The sequence below is a fragment of the Tursiops truncatus genome, chromosome 14 (assembly GCF_011762595.2).
Source record: "Tursiops truncatus isolate mTurTru1 chromosome 14, mTurTru1.mat.Y, whole genome shotgun sequence".
NCBI lineage: Eukaryota > Metazoa > Chordata > Mammalia > Artiodactyla > Delphinidae > Tursiops > Tursiops truncatus.
In genome coordinates this window covers 7,206,984-7,223,872 of record NC_047047.1, presented here as the reverse complement: position 1 = coordinate 7,223,872, position 16,889 = coordinate 7,206,984, and the positions used below count along the sequence as shown (strand labels likewise).

Here is a 16,889-nt window from a genome sequence, read left to right as displayed (position 1 = left end):
ACCATTTCCTGTCTCTACAGTTCACTCACATACTCCTCTTATTTCTGCAGTAGTTCCTACATGTTTATTGAGTGCCTACTCTGTGCCAAGGACTTTGCTAGTTGTTGGATGTTCATGGTGAGTGAAAGCGACATGCTCACTGAGCTTAAGAACTGACAGTTTAGAGCAGTGGTTTCAAACTTTTTAAAAACTGGAGTACAAAATGTATTTTATATTGTGCACCAGCACACACATATGTTGCCTATACCTAACAAGTTTCACAATACGATGCTTATCCTTTACTACTTACTTATCTGATATTTTATATTCAATTTTATTTCTTTTAAAAATTGACTTTATGACCCATTAATAGGTCAAGACTTGAGTTTTTTAAAACTAGGGAAAGAAATCAGTAAATGCTTACAAAATGAGAAAAGTATGAAAGAAAAGTCCAGGCAGTTAGACAATACGGGCTCCCTAGCTAGAGTGATCAGGGACCTGACATTGAAGCTGAGCCCTGAGGAATGAGAAGTGGAGCAGGGAGGAGAGTAATCCGGATTCACCGGTTATCTATTGCTACATAACAAACCACTCCACAACTTGGTAGCTTAAAACAACAACAGTCATTTATTCAGTCCAAGATCAAGGTGACAGCAGGTTTGGTTTCTTCTTTTTTTTTTTTTTTTTTTACATCTTTATTGGAGTATAATTGCTTTACAATGGTGTGTTAGTTTCTGCTTTATAACAAAGTGAGTCAGTTATACATATACATATGTTCCCATATCTCTTCCCTCTTGCGTCTCCCTCCCTCCCACCCTCCTTATCCCACCCCTCCAGGCGGTCACAAAGCACCGAGCTGATCTCCCAGTGCTATGTGGCTGCTTCCCACTAGCTATCTACCTTACATTTGGTAGTGTATATATGTCCATGCCTCTCTCTCGCTTTGTCACAGCTTACCCTTCCCCCTCATCATATCCTCAAGTCCAGTCTCTAGTAGGTCTGTGTCTTTATTCCTGTCTTACCCCTAGGTTCTTGCAGCTCTATTTATAATAGCCCAGAGATGGAAACAACCTAAGTGTCCATCATCAGATGAATGGACAAAGAAGATGTGGCACATATATACAATGGAATATTACTCAGCCATAAAAAGAAATGAAATTGAGCTATTTGTAATGAGGTGGATAGACCTAGAGTCTGTCATACAGAGTGAAGTAAGTCAGAAAGAGAAAGATAAATACCGTATGCTAACACATATATATGGAATTTAAGAAAAAATAAAGTCATCTTCTTTTTTTAAAAAATTATTTTTTAATTTGGCCACACCTGGCAGCTTGTGGGATCCTAGCTCCCTGACCAGGAATTGAACCTGGGCCCCAACAGTGAAAGCACCAAGTCCTAACCACTGGACCGACAGGGAATTCCCAGGTTTGATTTCTTCTGAGGCCTGTCTCCTTGGCTTACAGGTGGCACCTTCTTGCTATGCCCTCACATAGTCTTTCCTCTGTGTGCGTGTCTGTGTCCAGATGTCCATTTCTTACAAGGACACCAGTCATATTGCATTAGGGCCACCCTAAAGACATCATTTTAACTTATTTCTTTGAAGACCTTATTTCCAAATATGGTTACATTCTGAGGTACCAGGGGCTGGGATTTCAACGTGTGAATTTCTTGGGGGGGGTTAGGGGGGGCTGCGGTTTGCACAATTCAACCCATAACAGGGGTTTCAGGACTCAGAGACCTTCAGACATCTTCGCCTGAAACAACGTAACCCAGTGTTTGGCTATCACATTAATTTCAGTCCTCTTAGGAGATCTTCTCCTTTCATGTATCTCAGTGGATCCAGATCCCATCCTTGTTTCTGAGGGTTTGTGGGGAGTGGAGGTGGACACACAGGGTTTTGCTGCAGCTGGTTATCTCAAAATGGGAGCAGGGTAAGGGAAGGGGATTTTTCAAGTTGCTCCTGGGACAAACACAGGTGCCAGGCTAAATGTTCTTCATTTGAGGCAGGTTTCACGGGCAGGCCCCATTGTTCTTTTGCAATATTAAATACCAAGTAAACACAGTTTTGAAGGGGTTGTTCATGGGCCCGTTTTTAAGCACTACATGTGTCACAACAACTGAAAATTATTTTCTAAGAAAGGTATAAAAATCCTGACATGATGTGCTTGGTGCAACAAAGCAGCCGTGATGTTCTGATACCCTTTGTTTCTCGAGAGAGAGGATGACATCAGGTGAAGGCTGTTAAGGGCTTCAGGTTCTAAAAGGGAAATCTGACGAGCATTCCTGGAACACATGGATTAAAGGCATGTTTTGCAGGTCGATTCTGCAGAACTTTCTGCATGTCTGCATATGAGGATGAAGGGGAGGGAGGAATCAAGAATGACGCCTAGATTTCTTACTTAAGCAACTGGATGGATGGGGGTACACGGGAGCAGTGGGGGAGTGTGTATCAAGTTCAGTTGGGGCCTGTTATGTTTGAAATGCTTGTGTGTTTCTGAGATGCCAGGTGAAATGCCAAACAGGCAGCTGAGTATGTGAGATTAGAATTCCAAGGAGAAGTCTTAGCTTAATAGGAGTTGACAGCATATAGATAGTATCGTATATCATGAAAATGGATAATTGTGGACTTGTGTAATTCATCTGAAGTTTAAAGTGTTTAGCATCCAAGTCCCCTATGTTTGGGGAATCCTCCAACTTACAAATCTTGGTGGGAGGTGGAGCCCACCTTTTGGAGGAGGCCATCAAGAGGATGTGACCACCTGTTGTCCTTCAAACTGGACCCAGGCAATCAGAGGCTCCTAACCTCCTCCCCTGTCCATGGAATGTATGTTCTGCCCACTGTTCCTGTGCCAGGAGGCCACCAGGTCTGGCTTCACTCAAGCTTTCCCCTGTTGCCATGCAAAGCAGGCTGCCACCGTAAGGGCATTAGAGAAGCTGAGTACCATTTATGGATACCCTTGTCCAATAGACAGTGACTGGGCAGTCACATTTTAAAGGTCATGATATGCAAGTGTAGAACAAAGAATGTTGCCCACCATCCAGCTCTACAAGGATCAAGTCATTAGCCACTGCAGTCGCTGACTGACGGTGCACCCTGAAAGGAATTCAGGACGAAAAACAGGATGAGAACATATATGCTTTGGAAAAACGGGCCCCTTAGATAGATATATCTCAGGAAGATTTTTAGAGAACCCAGATTCTTGCATCTTTGCATACATAGAAAAAGCACTAACATCATTAACTAATACATCTGTTCCTCATGACCAGCACTAACCTTTTACTGAGATGTATACTTCACTGCACCATTTCCCCAGCCAAAATCACATATATACTGGCTTCTTCCCCTGTGTCTTGGGGAGCAGTCCCCTCTGGGCTACCAAGAGGCTGTTTCCCAGGCTATAGTCCTCACTAAGTTTTCCGAATAAAACTGAAACTAACAACTCTTATGTTGTGCCTTTTTCTTTCAGTCAACATAAGATTGGGTGAAGGAACATGACACTGAAGGAGGTTCTGTCTCTCCTACAAGCTACAACCAGCAGAGTCGGTAGAAAGGAAGAATGAAACATTAAAGCAGCAGATTGAATTACTAACAGGTAAAAACCACCTTGGCCAGATGGACTAAAGTACTATCCCAGGCTTTAAGACATTTGAGTGATCAACCAGGAGGGCCTGCTGCCCCACAGGCCAGATGGGAGACCCTCGCTTAGACACACAGTACCCACAGTAAGGTATGGAAATTGCAGGAGACAGCCATTTCCCTCTCACGGTGGATCTACGTGCTATGCTGCCGAGAACACCAAGCCCCGTCCCACCTGGGAGGGGAGTTTGCAATGGGATTTGTAAAGGGACGTCCCACCAAGACGGGTGAGTTACTTTGCATCCCTGTATGAGGAGGAATGACTCATTCTCCACTGGGATGCTGATGTCCTGCTGCAAACCAGACCCATCCAGGTACTACACCTGGAACAGAACACACACCTTTGAAAAAGGGGAGAAGGTGGGAGTCCTGGTCTGGCAGATCCTGCCCCGTACATCTCCTCACACCTGATAGTGCTTCCTCCCCCAGCCAACATGGAAGGTACACACAACTAGGTCAAGTTCCTAAAGCTGCAGCCACATTAACATCTAATTATCAGGCCACAAGTGTAATTCTTTTTTATTTATTTATTAATTTTTTTCCCCCACAAGTGTTCTCTTTTTTTTTTTTTTTTGTGGTACACGGGCCTCCCAATGCTGTGGCCTCTCCCGTTGCGGAGCACAGGCTCCGGACGCGCATGGCTCACGGGCCTAGCCGCTCCGCGGCATGTGGGATCTTCCCAGACCAGGGCACGAATCTGTGTCCCCTGCACCGGCAGGTGGACTCTCAACCACTGCGCCCCCAGGGAAGCCCCACAAGTGTAATTCTTATAGGGGAAGACCTCCCCATACAAGTTCCTACTAAAAAAATGGTTACTACCTAGTACCTAGTTTAGGAGAACTCCAATATTTAAAAGGTAGGGTGAAGGAGAAGCAAAGTGTGTTACATGGAAGTTGAGATTCAAGAAGGGAGTGGCCAGGGACTTTCCTGGTGGCGCAGTGGTTACGAATCCGCCTGCCAATGCAGGGGACATGGGTTTGAGCCCTGGTCCGGGAAGATTCCACATGCTGTGGAGCACCTAAGCCCATGCGCCACAACTACTGAGCCTGTGCTCTAGAGCCCGCGAGCCACAACTACTGAAGCCCGTGCACCTAGAGCCCATGCTCCACAACAAGAGAAGCCACCGCAATGAGAAGCCTGCTCGCCGCAACGAAGAGTAGCCCCCGCTCGCCGTAACTAAAGAAAGCCCGTGTGCAGCAACGAAGACCCAATGCAGCCAAAAATAAATAAAATGAAATATAAATAAGTTTTAAAATGCTGTGAATTCAGAACACAATGAAAAAAAAATTACAAAAAAAAAAAGGGAGTGGCCAGCTAGGTCTAATACTCCTGAAACAAGTAACACGAGGGTTAAAAAGTGTCCATTGGATATGGTAGTATGGAGGTCACTGCTGACCTTGATAAGAACAATTTCAGTGGAGTGACTGGGCAGCCGGATAGAAGTGAATTGAAATGTGAATAGGTGGTGAGGAAAGGGGAAAAAACTGTATAGAGAACTCCAAGAAATTTGTTCATGAAGAACAAAGAAACAGGGTGTATCTGGATGGGAATGTATGTACCGCAGGAACAACCCAGTAGAGAGAGATTGCTCAAAGGACCAAATCCTTGGTCAGGTCAAACTTGCTGAAAATGTGGCAATCTTCCTTGTATGTTAGGACTATTAACCCTTTTCCTATATGTTGTAAATTTGATCTCATATGTTTTTAACTTTTTTATGGTTCCCTTTATTCAAGTTTTAAATATTTATATGATCATGTGCTCTTTACTTTCCTTGATAATTCCTGGGTTTTGTGTTATGCTTAGTACATTCAGTGGAGTTTAAAAAAAAAAGTGTTTGAATATTTCATTTCATTAGCTCTTTAACCCATTTAGAATAATTTCTCTATGTGGCATAAGGTAGAGATCTAATGTTACCTTTTGCAAACTTTTACTGGCAGTCTACTTGTTTCCCACTAATTTGAAAGACCTTTATTATCTATTATGTGCCCATACACACATCCACTTTCTCTCAGGTGTGTTTCTGGATTCCTTATTCTGTCTCAGTGACTTATTTGTCCATTCTTATGCCCAAACATTTATATATATATATGTAAATGTAAATAGGTAAATGTCTGCTAAAGACACTTAATTGTAACGAAATTATCGGTGGTTATTTTTTTCTGGTTGTTAGACCCACAAGCCCATCTGTCTCTTAAGAGTACTCTAATTCATGATTTTTCTTGCTGGACCCTACATTCCCAGGGGCAAGATTAAAGCATCTAATTCATCTTCTTCATAGGTGCTCATTACGTGTTGATTCACTCTCCAACAGTCAAATAGAGAAAATCTGGTAAAATGTTTAAATTAACCATATGACTTGAAACACTATAACTCTACTGAGCAATGTATTTATAAAAATACTTAGGATTGGTCACACAACTGAACAATGAATCCATAAATTAGTAGAAATGTAAAAGTTTATTGTTAAACTCTTACGTTACAGGAATGATCTGTCCAAAGTAAAAAAAAAAGAAAAATCCAATATTCATTTAAAATAGAAACATATAATGTAAATTAAGCTACTACCCATCATATTTTTTGTGTGTGCTTATTATGAAAAATGTCCACTGTTGTTTCATGGCATGGTCTTAAATCAAAATCACAATATCCGAGGGAAAAACGACTCTAAGAAGAGAAGAAAAGAAATTTTTTTAACAAAAAGGACCAAAGCCATTTTGTTAAAATAAAAAGAGTGCTACACAGTCACTCTTAAGACTATATCCTACCTGTGGTTTCTTAAAATAATCAAGTCCCCTTCCGATCTTAATCATCCATCCATTGTTGAACCTATTGAAATTAGTATATAATATTACATTCCAGACATTTAAGTCAGACAATGACCAAAATTATAATGTATTAAGTGTCAGCTAAATTTCCCCCTAACAAATAAAATCACTTCCTCCAGTGGCAAGAGTTGAACCAAACCTGGGTTTACCCATGGGCTGTGTCTACAGTGAAACAAAACATCCATTAGCTGATAAAGAGTTTAACAATTCAATTAAACCTGCCTCCTGAATTTCACCTTACTGATAAAGCTTCCCAGTTCTGCTAAGAAGTGGCTTCCAAGCGTACTCAGGCAGACTGTGGTGATGTTTCAGGGGTTTCCCTGCCTTGAGGTGGGGGACATAAGCAGGGGGAGCCCTGGCAGGCATGACACAGCGTCCTGTCATGTCTGCTAGAATATTTAAAAGACCATGAGAAGTAAAACCACATTAAATAAATATTAGTATCACTAGAAAAGGAAATTATCCCAATGCCATAACACTGTGTATAGCTGAATGACAGAAAAGTACTTCCTCTTCTCACATGACACAGAACATGTAAATTTTATTCCATTAGGAAATAGGAAACTCACATACAGGACAAAATAAGCCAGATTTTTTTTTTCTTCAAAAGTGAAAAGATATGAAAACTGAGCTTTATTTAAATCTTTAATATTTAAATTGAATATTATTTGTAATTATATATAACTTATTATGAGAAATAAAAATAAGTATTTTTCAACTGCATAAAAATTAAAATATTACCATACACTAACCTAATTTCCCGGTCGTGTATCACAGAAGAGTATTCTAATTCCAACTGCACTCCATGATTCCTGAGTGACTCTCTTATTTCTTCCAGGCCACTACTTTGCTGTTCTTTCCCACTGCCCTGTTAATAGGAAAAATACAACTTTTTGCCTCAGTTATTAATATTTTAAATTATTCCTAAACTATGCAATGTGTATCATAGGTGAATTAAAATGAAAAGATTCTATACTAGTTTCATTGTCCATTATTGCAAACAAGCAACCGAAGAAGATGAAGTAGTTTAAGAGCAACTGTTTTTATCAAAATAATTGTTTTTTTCTCTAATGTGAACATAACACAACTCTGTCCTATCTGCTAAAATGTGTTTTATTACCTTAGCATTCTGTGGCTTGGCAAATCTGTAAATATTTTTTTTTTTTTGCGGTACGCGGGCTTCTCACTGTTGTGGTCTCTCCCGTTGCGGAGCACAGGCTCCGGACGCACAGGCTCAGCGGCCATGGCTCACGGGCCCAGCCGCTCCGCGGCATGTGGGATCTTCCCGGACCGGGGCACGAACCCGTGTCCCCTGCATAGGCAGGCGGACTCTCAACCACTGCGCCACCAGGGAAGCGCCCTGTAAATATTTTTTATAATTTCTAGAGATGCATGTTTTTTCATAGTAAATTTCTCAGCATGGCACAGGACTCGTTTACTAATAAACCCAGATATCTTTAGTTTTTCTGTAAAAGGAAGTGAAAGTGAATAAACCTATATTCAATTAAAGAATAAATAAAATGTATTTTAATGGTGCTGTTTCGTTATTCAGATGGGGCTTCCTTCTTCTCAAATTAATCCTAGAAATATGAATTCTTTAGAAGCATTCCTATTTAAATCAAAATCAAGATGACAGAAATTGTCAATAATGCAGACAGTGTGATTGCCTCATAGAATATCCAAGAAACTGAGAAACTACTTGAACAAGAGAGTTTAGCAAAGTGGCCAAATACAAGATATGACATACTGAAATCAACAGCATTTTCCCCAAGGTGTTTTATGCCGGTTGTTAGAGAATAAGTTCATTCCCAGTGAAACAGCTCTAGCTGAAGCATGACGTCCAGGTTTGCCTCGAACTACACCCTGCAACTGAGTAAAGTTCATGACGTTAAGAGACAGTAAATGCCTTCAGATACCTACTTCATCCAGAGAGGTGAGGAGATGAATAGTTTTTATCTTACATGGTCTCTTAACCAGCATCTCGCAAAATCGAAGGAAGTTATACAGCTGAAAGACATTAGGAGGCGTTATTACTAACTCGTACATTTAAAACAATAACGTTTCATCGTACGGGAGTACATTTCACCTACCTGATGAGTGTGTCTAATGTAAGGATCTTCTATCCAAACTTCCGTAACTGTTTCATTCAGGTATTCTTGAAAAAGTGACTCATAACTGAAACCTGTTGCGTTCTCTTCTATTTTAATTTGCTTGTGATATTTTCCAGCTACAAAACACAAGCTTCCATAATAAAACCAGGGACTACTTCCTTTCTTTTTATACATACTATATTTGTATCCAGTAATAAATCAGCATCAGATACAAGTTAATTTTTTTTTAACTCGTGCAGTCAGCAAACATTTTTGAATGCCTACTCCATGCCAGGCACATTGCAAGATGCTACACCCGCAAAGGTAAATTCCATGTGGGATTTTTTGCCTTCATGGAGGCCGGGCAAGTGGGAAAGTCCAGAGATTTCTTGGAACAGGTTCTTGAACTAAATCCTATAGACCAGGCAGTTTATTCAAGAGGGAACCATATGTATAAAGATATCTAATATTCCTGCCACCATGAGTAGAACCACAAGCTATGAGTCAGTGGCCATCTGGTCCTTCTCTTCAGATTTAAGTCTTTTTATGTCTTGCAACTGAATAGCTGAAGTATTAAATATATAAATGCAAAATAATATGGAGTCTAGGAGTCTTTCTTAGAACTTGTAGAGACTGTGTTAAGCAGAAATTTATAGTGCTTCTTAATAACCCAAGCCAAAGCCCAGAATGCCACAGCGTCAGCAGGGTAGTTCCATTGTTTGTGTTTATCCAAAATGGCTAATTATTGAATAAGTTATCGAAGACCTTTATGTTTTTTTTAAAAATATGACCCTTAATGGTAGTTCCTAATTTATATGGTGGTTGCACTTTTAAACCTTGTTTGAAAACCAGTAGTTTGGATTCTGTTCCTAATAGTTCCAAAGATAGAACGTTACCAACCGTGCATCGGTTTTCAAGCCAAGCTAGCCACACAGGTTAATTTAACCCACAGTATTCAAACCACAATGCTGACGGTACTATATTTCATCCAAGTTTTAGAGGGAAATTGCATTGTGGATTTCAATTTGGGGTGAAGGAAACAATTTTATTCCCACTCAACAGAGGTCCTCAATGGGGGTAGTCAGGGTGTGCGCTAGTACAGAATACCAGGAAGAGGTGGGGAGAGGGCTGGAGTAAAGAGCAGCTGAGGGCCGGGGGCACTGGGTTTTTTGAGGGCAGTAGTTCCACTGACTGTAGAAAGCAGCAGCCATGCACTTCAGGTGGCAATGGCCATTTGTTTCTATATGTTTGTAAACTGGATCCTCATTGAATAGAGAACCAGTTATAAATAGGGAACCATACCTCCTGCACCTCTCATCATTAGGAATACCTAACTCCTGAAATGTCTTGACTCACAACGAAAATCTCAAAGAAGTCCCAGGAGTTTCTTGAGCTACTTTAATATTTCGGTCATTTTATAAAGGGAAATACAAATAAAATACAGGATTTATATTCAGTATTCCTCTGTAGTATTATTTAAACTGGAGTCTACACGTAAGCTTCACGGGGATCTATGAACTCCTTAAAATGGCATGCAAAGTTCTGCAGTACGTCGAGCTGTCCTCAGATTCTCAGGAGGGTATCTGAGCCCCACCTTCCCCCCACCAGGGAAGAAAAAGGTTAAGAACAGCTCGTGTACAGACGAATGGAAATGCAGAGTAGACCTGCAAGCTCCAAAGGGCACAGCCAGAAACACTGGGTGAAATGGGCTTTATCACAAGAGCACATACACATACTCTCCGAAACAGCCTCTTTACCTTCTTTTTCTTGATCCAAGTATTTCTTTATGTTTTCTGCTCTATCCATGTAGTCAGAAATTCTTTTTCTGAGATTACATTTCTTTGTTACATCTTTGGTGCCTACAAATTAAAAATAAAAAATACACTTTCAAGTTTCAAAACAGGCTTCCTATTTGGTACAAGCAGTATTTCCCATTTCCCAAGTTTTCCACGGCTTTCCTGTTCTTTGGCATGGTCTGTCTTGGTCCTAAAATGCACAAATAATAGGCCCAAATTTAGCTTGATCATGTAGGGCCTTCATTTTTTTCACTAAGCACTTGAAGCAGCTTTATTTAGGAGTGGGGACTCAGACACCATGTCTCACTGCTGAGACTTCAACTCTGGTGAGGAAACAAAGGTGGCTTATTGATGTCACTGAGTCTGAGCACTATTTTGTCCTAATTACCCATAAGTTTGAAATCTAAGCATAATCAAAAGAGAGCAAACAATATCTATCTTTCTTCCACAAAACCAGCGTCTGTTCCAGACTTCCCCTTTATGGTTTATGCTGAATCATTTTCCCAGCCACCCCAAAAATGGAAGGTATTTTTGAATATACATTATCAATAAAGTCTTACTCCAAGCCCCACCCCCAATCAGTCACCAAATCAATTCCTGGCTCCTTCCTTCCTTCCTCCCTTTTAATACTGCTTTTATTTTCCATTATAATTTTATTTTTAAACCCTGAGTTTTAAAACATTTTATTTTGAATTAACTATATATTTATGGAAAAGCTACAAAAATGGCACAGAATCCCTTCACCCAGATGCCCCTAGTATTAACATATCACACAACCATGGTACAATTATCAGAGTAAGTAACTTAACATTGACACGACACTATTAGCTCATCTACAAACCTAAAGAAAGTTAGTGGGAAAGTTCGTTTTCTGGTCCAGGATCCCACATACCATGTGGTTGTTATGTCTCTTTAGCCTCCTACGATCTGTAACAGTTCCTTTAGTGTGTCTCTGCCTTTTATGACCTTGACATTTAGGAAGAGTACATGGTCAGTTATTTTGTAGAATGTCTCTCATTTGGGGCTGTCGTGTTTTCTCATGATTAGACAGACTGAGGTTATGCATTTTTTTAGCAAGAAAATCACAGAAGTGTTGCGCCCTTCTCAGTGGGTACACGATGTTGATGTGTCTTATTCCTGGTGACGCTGACTTTGGTCACTTGGTTAAGGTGGAGTTCACAGATTTCTCCACTACAAAAATCACTATTTTCTCTTTTGTATGGAATCGCTATCTTGTGGGAAGATATCCTGTCTCTCTCCACTCTTCATCCGCTAATTTTAGCATCCATTGATGGTCTTTGCCTGCAATGATTATTACTGCAGTGTTTGCCAAATGGTGATTTTCTATTCCCATCATTCCTCTTTAATTCATTAATTGGAATTCCACTGTAAGGAAGAGCTGTCTCTGCTCTCCCATCTACTTACTTATTCAACTACTGATTTATATCAATATGGACTCATGGGTATATCTTTTATTCTATGGGTTGTAATCCAATACTATCAATCTTTTCTTGCTCAAATTTTACCAGTGTTGGCTTTAAGAGTTCCATCATGTTGGCTCCTTTGTCCTTTTGACATAACCCATCATTTTTTGAGCACTTCCTTACTTTTTGGTGCAAAATGTTTTATTTTCCTTGCCCCAGCCCTGGAATCAACCATTTCTCCAAGGAGACCTGGTTCCTTTTATTGGAGAATGGTATCAAGAAATCATATTTTGGGTACTAACTGTGCTCACTGCTACTCAGGGCGTCTTAACACTACCTCTAGACCCTTTCCGTCAATGCAGGTAGAAAGTACGTGGAGGTTTACTAACACACACATACAACTCTATTTCTATGTCTGTCCATCTGTATCTATATTAAAAACCATGAATTCATGCTGATTACTTTGATCCCATAGGGTTCATTCTAGCCTTCCTCCTTTCCTTACCTGTAACTTCTTTTATTATCCACAATATATTTACTGGCTTGTTCAAGCCTAGTATAGACATAAAATAGTTTGAGAATTCCTAACCCATACCGTTGTGAGAAAATAATTTACCAATTAAAATAATACAATGTTTGTATACTGTTCACTTTGTCTTTAACTTTACAGAATACAGCCAAAATACTATTTTCCAAAGATGCTTAGGTTACCTATTTCTTTCACTCTCCTTTATGTATAACAATTGAATAACTTAGAGAGGTTATTCACTCCCTCCTCATCCTGCTACCCTACTCCCATTTCTCCTTTCTTCCCACCTCTTTCCCACCCACCGCATATTAAGTAATTAATTTCATTAGTTTCTGGTTTTATCCTTCCTGTGTTTCTTTTCAACAAATGAGGAGACACATGAAAATCTTCTTATATCTTTGTCTTTACATGCAGGTTACCATACTATAGCTACTCTTCGTCCTTTTCACTAAACAATATATCCTGGGAATCACTCCATATCACTTCACAAAGATTTTGCTCAACCCTCTTTACAGCAGTATAGTACTCCATTGTTTGGCTGTACCATGGTTTATGCAACCACTCTCCTACCCAGGGGCATTTAAGTTGTTTCCAACCCTTTGTTGATATCCATATAATTACTGAAATCCTTCCCTTCCAAGTTCTTCTACTGCCAAAATTAATATCATTTAGATCCCCACTTTCTCATGCCTATACTACAGTAGCATAAGAAAATCCTAATATACCCATATATCATCCATAAATCTCTTGTGGAGAATCCTGTTTTTTGTCCTAAGGTGATATGAGAACTCATACTCTTCCACTACGTTGATATATGTTCCTCTAAACTCAGAAACTTTGAACTTTTCGTCAGGATTCAGCATTTTACGGACTCTTTACAAAGAGGCAGTATGAAAAGTGGTTAACAGCAAAGCATCTGGAGTCAGGCTGTTCTAGTTCAAAACTTGCTTTGTCACTTTTGCCTATGTGACCTTGGCCAGTTATTCAACCCTTCTGCAACCTCATCTGTAGCACAGAAAGAGTAACAGTACCTTAGAGAGTTGTGGAGATGATTAATTATGAAAGAGACCTGCGTGTAGGAAATACTCAATAAATGTCAATATGATTATCATCTACATAATTTTTTCCATACACCTCCCTCTCAGCTTCCTTTAGAACATTTTATCTAACATCTCTTTTCTTAAGCTCTACTGTTACTTTGCTCCTGCCTATAAATATACTCTATTTTCCCTGTCCTCTACAAATATAGTGCTCCTTTCTTAATCATCATCCTTGATCAGAGTTTGATACTATAGACCCATTCTTCAAACATGCCTTGGTTTTCCAGGCTTGAAATCATACAGCCATCTTCAATTCCCATTCCAACATCTAATCACGTGCCAGTGCCAGTAATTCAATGTCCAGACTGTCCCCTCCCTTTCCTAATACTGGTGTTGCCCCCCTGGTTCATTCAGGCCCTTATCACCTCTCATCTTGACTTCTGCAGGAGCTCCTTAGTTGGTCTGCTTGACTTCAGTATCTTCAGGTTAATGTCTCTCCTACGCTCCTGCCATATTCACTCATTTATTCAAGAAATATTTACTGAGAACTTACCACATGCCAGGCATTGTTCTAAGCACTGGAGACGTAGCAGTTAAGTCCTCCCCTATCATTCAAATGAGAGGAAAGACAACAATAAAAATAAATTGGTAGGACTTCCCTGGTGGCACATGGGATGCAGGGGGGCCTGCCATGCAGGGGGACATGGGTTCAATCCCTGGCCCGGGAAGATCCCACATGCCACGGAGCAACTAAGCCCATGCGCCACAACTACCGAGCCTGCGCTCTAGAGCCCGTGAGTCACAACTACTGAGCCCGCGTGCTGCAACTACTGAAGCCCACGTGCCTAGAGGCCGTGCTCCACAACAAGAGAAGCCACCGCAATGAGAAGCCCGCGCACTGTAACAAAGAGTAGCCCCTGCTCGTCACAACTAGAGAAAGCCCATGCGCAGTAGCAAAGACCCATCGCAGCCAAATAAATAAATAAGCAATGGGAAATTCGCAATAGTCAAAAGGTAGAAGCAATCTAAGTGTTCACTGACAGATGAATGGCTTTAAAATAAATAAATAAATTGGTAAAACATGTATGTTAGATTGTGGTAAGTGCTATTAAATAAAATAAAGCAAGGAAGAAGGATAAGGGAGTCCTGGGATGGGGGTTGTAATTTTACACTGGGGGTCAGAGAATGTCCTCACAAATAAGGTGATATTTGTGTAAAGACCTGGAAGAGGAGCGGGAGTAGGTCATGCAAATATTTGGGAGAAAAGCATATTCCTCAGAGAGCCGAGCCCTGAAATGCAACTTTAATTACGTCACTCCTTTGTAAAAACTTTAAATGGTTTCTCCTTGTCAATGGAATGAGTTAAAATCTCCTGGCAGCCAAGGCCATCTGCAGTGTGCTCCAAGCCCCAGTCTACCTTTAATCTTTACTTCTCACTCTTTCTCTACAGACCTATGCCACTTGTTTGGTAAAACAGTACGGACAGAATTGGAACACTTTCAGCTGAATTTCTGAAATTCTACTCATCCCTCCAAAACCCCTATCAAAAGCCACCCACACCTTTCCATCCCCCAATGACTGTTAACTGTTTAAATCCTCGCTGCACTTGTCATTATGGCTCCTGGCACGTCTTCCCTGTATTAGAGTTATTTGCATTTACATCTTAACCTGCAAGATCACGTCACTGTCTCTCTAAGCCCCACAGGATCAGTGGAGCACAGAGGAGCAGAACTGCTGTGATGCTGCTGCTTCAGAGTCGAACAATGTACACCATCTCTCTCTCTGAGAGTCAGTATAGTAGAGTCTTTAAAGCCTTGGGTTTCAGCTGTGACTCTACCAATTGTGGCAGAACTGGAAAGCAAACTTTATTTTTTATGCTGTAAAATGAGGATAACATCACCTACTTCATAAGGCAATTGTAAGAATGAATTGAGATCATGCTTTTAACGTGCTCTGCACACTGCCTGGCACTCAGCACTCACAAATGATGTTACTCTCATTATCACCACCATCATCACCGTCATCATCATCATCATATGGTCCCTGCCCAAGGTAGAGTTTTACCATTCTAAGAAAAGTGCTGAACATTGAAAAGCAGCCTCTACTATCTCAAAGCTTCTGAAACAAATCAGAAACACTCAGGCTAAAAAGCACAGAGAGGAGATCTGAGGCCAGACTAAGAGCCCCAGGGGCTGGGGAGCAGGGGCTGGTCTTAAGTCAATTTAATACATAATTACTAGGTGTTTACTACCTACCAGGGATTGTACTGGGTGTTAAGGGTTATCTGTGTACCTCTCAACATTGAATAACCATGTAACAGAAAGTCTTAACTGTCTCCTCTCACAATCCTGTACATTTCTCACACCGAATGTCAGTATACCCATTTCTAATTTAAAAATATATATATATTTTTAAACTTTTAATGAAGGGACTTCCCTGGCGGTCCAGTAGTTAAGACTCCGCGCTTCCAATACAGGAGCGCGGGTTAGATCCCTGGTCCGGGAACTAAGATCCCACATGCTGCGGGTCACGGCCAAAAAAAAAAAAAAAATTTTTTAATTAAAATGTTTAATGAGAAAAGTAAGGAAAAGGGTGTAACGAACACCCTTATTACCCACCACCTAGATTTAAAAATTGTCAGCATTTTGCCATATTTGCTTCAACTTTCTTTTAAAGTAAAATCAAATTCAGACATCATGACAATTCTTCTCCAAACACTTCTTCAGGCTTCATCTCTAAAATTAAGAACAGATTTCGAAAAATACCATACTGCCTAACAAAGTTAATTTTAATGCTACCCAATCCATATTCAACCTTTCCAACTTGATCCCAAAACGTCTTTTACAGTTCATTCAAACCCAAGTCCTTTCGAGGCTTATCTATTACATTTGGTTACGTCTCTTAAAATTCTAGGATAGTAATCCCTCTTTTATTGACAACATTAATCTACTAACGATATCAAAGAAATCAGTCCACCTGTCCTGTAGACTACCCTACGTTCTGTATTTTAAGGCTTTCTCGCTGTGCACAGTAAGCGTTTTAATCTTTCACTCCCGCCCAGACACAGCAGATTGCAGCTCCTTTTCCTCTAGTCCTCCCTCCCCGGCTCACTGCTCACCTTTCAGAACCTGCAGGAGCATATCAATTCCCTCCTGGTAACACACCAGAGCCTGCGGGTACCGGGACTCGGACTCTAGTTCCAACGCCCGCTTTATCACAGTGACTGCAGCTGTGCTTCCAGAGTCCTGACCCCGGAGAGACCCCGCCATAATGCCAGCAACTCCCTTCCGCCCCAACCTGCCCCTAGGCTGTAGGGTCTGCAGCGCTGCCGGGAGCGGTCACGTGACTCCAATGCGCCTGCGCTCTCTTTTTATGATGCCTGAGTGGGGGGGACTCGGCCGGAACTAAAATGCCAGGGTGTGTGCACTGTGAAGGTGGGATTTGAGTGTGGCACTCTGGGTCCTTTCTCTGTTCCGGTTCCCCTGAGTGGTGAGCTTCAGGCTGAAAAACATTTAGGAATTACTGGTGAGTGGGGAATGAGTGGCCGAAAGTAGTGCATTTTTTCCAGG

General features: G+C 40.9%; 1 protein-coding gene across 3 annotated transcripts; it reads right to left on the bottom strand.

Annotated features, from left to right (window-relative positions):
* Positions 1-6,054: 6,054 nt before the first annotated feature.
* Positions 6,055-16,659, bottom strand: MITD1 (microtubule interacting and trafficking domain containing 1). Of its 3 annotated transcripts, XM_073791058.1 has the most exons (8): positions 16,439-16,577; positions 13,874-13,925; positions 10,289-10,390; positions 8,532-8,668; positions 8,362-8,448; positions 7,194-7,309; positions 6,382-6,442; positions 6,055-6,280 (listed from the first exon to the last, which is right to left on the bottom strand). In XM_073791058.1, exons 3-8 carry the CDS (start codon positions 10,335-10,337, stop codon positions 6,185-6,187), a joined length of 546 nt encoding a protein of 181 aa, XP_073647159.1. In that variant the 5' UTR covers positions 10,338-10,390; positions 13,874-13,925; positions 16,439-16,577; the 3' UTR covers positions 6,055-6,184. The 3 variants fall into 3 exon arrangements, 2 of the variants coding, with proteins under 2 accessions (XP_073647159.1, XP_004330422.2); XM_004330374.4 differs by lacking the exon at positions 13,874-13,925 and having other exon boundaries at positions 16,439-16,652; XR_012325577.1 differs by lacking the exons at positions 6,055-6,280; positions 13,874-13,925 and adding an exon at positions 7,562-7,801 and having other exon boundaries at positions 6,421-6,442; positions 16,439-16,659.
* Positions 16,660-16,889: the final 230 nt, after the last annotated feature.

What these genes read in the sequence shown, in the direction of transcription:
- MITD1 (XM_004330374.4), bottom strand. Translation starts at nt 16,589, where the DNA reads ATGGCGGGGTCTCTCCGGGGTCAGGACTCTGGAAGCACAGCTGCAGTC. An exon ending in GCTCCTGCAGGTTCTGAAAG is followed by an intron (nt 10,391 to 16,438) that starts GTGAGCAGTGAG and finishes TTTAATTTGTAG; the next exon opens with GCACCAAAGATGTAACAAAG. An exon ending in CTTGGATCAAGAAAAAGAAG is followed by an intron (nt 8,669 to 10,288) that starts GTAAAGAGGCTG and finishes TGTGTTTTGTAG; the next exon opens with CTGGAAAATATCACAAGCAA.